General features: G+C 47.7%; 1 protein-coding gene across 1 annotated transcript; it reads right to left on the bottom strand.

Annotated features, from left to right (window-relative positions):
* Nucleotides 1-1588: 1588 nt before the first annotated feature.
* On the bottom strand, nucleotides 1589-1924 carry SEPMUDRAFT_19788 (uncharacterized protein; the record flags this gene model as incomplete). Its single annotated transcript, XM_016908319.1, has 2 exons — nucleotides 1589-1705; nucleotides 1784-1924. Coding segments are annotated over 2 exons (258 nt in total), but the record flags the coding sequence as incomplete, so codon positions are not given.
* Between the last annotated feature and the right edge of the window lie 177 nt (nucleotides 1925-2101).

Here is a 2101-nt window from a genome sequence, read left to right as displayed (position 1 = left end):
TGTGGGAACCACACACCACACTAGTGCCCAATTGAGAAGATTGATGGAATACCAATCAATAAGTGGATTAATTGAGGTCCGAGGTCTGACCTCTCAAGAAGAGAAAAGAGGGGGGGTGGGTATCCCCAACTCTACATACATATGCCAAGGAATCAGTGGCCCCTGTTATCTCATATGACTCATGTCACATGATGCCAGGGCACCCATGTCCTTCTGTCCAAACACACCTCCCTCAGCTTGATTACATAAGAAAAGCTGAAATACCAGACATGGTGACCGTCCATCTCAATCTAATGATCAACCATGTCCATATCCTTACTTACCTGAGCCCCAGGCTTGTCCTGAATGACTGGAATGACCCCTTGGGGAGGTTCTTTGTGAAGCCATCAGCTCGTTGCTTGGCAGTACCAATCCATTCAACGGTCAATCTTCCTGCCATTGTTTCCTGTCTTACCCAGTGTTGGTGGATATCAACGTGTCTCAAAGCCGTGTTGAGAGATCCATGCTTGTGATTGGCGATGTCCACTGCACGTTGGTTGTCACAGAAAACCTTGGTTCCACCTATGGTTCCATCCTTGACAGGTTCCCCAGATGGCTCATTTCCAGGTGGAAATACCTTGTCAAATTCCGAGAAAAGTCGAGTCCACCAGTACCCATTACCCGCAATTGATGAGAGTGCCAACAACTCTGCCTCTGCGGTTGATTTGGTGACTGTCTTCTGCTTGGTTGCTTGCCAATCAATGGCTCCACCATACATCATCATCAAGAATCCCTGAGAACTCTTCCTGTCTGGGTTGTCACCAAATGAGGCATCCACATACAGTTCCATCTTGGGCTTCTCCCTATGGAAGTGGAGCTTCATCTCTCTAGTACCATATAGGTAGGCAAGCAGGTGATTGGCAGCGTCCATATGAGCCTGGCTTGGGTTCTTCAAGAATTGAGAAAGAGTGGCATGTGCTTTTGCTACATCAGGGCGTGCTAAAACAGCAGCATGACCAATAGAACCAATCTTCATCTGATACCCTTTGATGAAGTCAGGCCTGGCAGTATCAGTGGCAGGTTCCAGGTTTCCAGTAGGAAGTGGTGTCTCTGGAAATCGAGTCCTCTCATGAACACCAAATTTGATGCCAATTTTCGTCAAGTAGGCAGTCTGGCTCAGAGTCAGGATATCAGGTGATTCCTCCACCTCTGTACCCAGGAAGAAATTGGGGTCTTTCTGAGTAACCTCAAAGTTGGAAACCAGGTACTGGTTGAACAAAGTGGCTTGTTCATCACTCTCATAGATCAACCTGATGTCATCCACATAGAAAACCATGAGCAGACGAAGATCCATGTTTACCATCAGGCAGTCAATTCCAGGAACCAACTCAAAGCCATAGTCTTCCATTCTCATAACAAACAGGTCATACCACAAGCGAGGTGACTCAGCCAATCCATAGAGAGCCTTCTCAAGGATGAAGCAGGCATCTGGTCCAAATCCATACTCCTCCATTCCCTCAGGAATTGAGCAGTAAACAGTGTGAGGAATGGTAGCATTTGGGAATGCATTGACCACATCCCATTGCCTGGTCTTCAACCTCCTTGCAAAAGCCAGGGCAGTGATGGCCCTGAATACCTTGTACCCCAAAGTGGCAGCATAGGTTTCATGAGTTGATGGCAATTGAAGATCCCCACGGACACAAAGCCTGGCCTTGTACCTGAGAATCTCACCAGTTGAGGGGTCTGTCTTGTAAGCAAATACCCAGACCAATGGTACTTTGTGGCCCTTGTGACCAAAGAATACCCTGAATGTCCTCTTGCCCATAAGCTTTCCAGCTTCATCAAATGCTGCTTGTCTGAATTGCTGATGATGGACATGCCTTTCCATCTCTCTCCAATTGGCAGGGGGTGACAGTGAGCTTGTTACTTGGTGAGGATCCTTGAGAGTGGGTGGATTGTAAGCTTGGAGGGAAGTGGCAGCTGCACAACTCAACTCATCCAGGTAATCTTCCAACCGTCCAGTTCCATAGTCGATCCACTGTCCATGATTGTCCACACTGTACCAATAGGTACTTTCTTCCACCTCCCCATCTGAGCAGGGTGCTGATGAGAGACCGAAAAA

The sequence above is a fragment of the Sphaerulina musiva genome (genome assembly GCF_000320565.1).
Source record: "Sphaerulina musiva SO2202 unplaced genomic scaffold SEPMUscaffold_65, whole genome shotgun sequence".
NCBI classification, from domain to species: domain Eukaryota; kingdom Fungi; phylum Ascomycota; class Dothideomycetes; order Mycosphaerellales; family Mycosphaerellaceae; genus Sphaerulina; species Sphaerulina musiva.
Note: the sequence above shows the minus strand (reverse complement) of the source record. Positions and strands in the feature narration are given on the sequence as shown.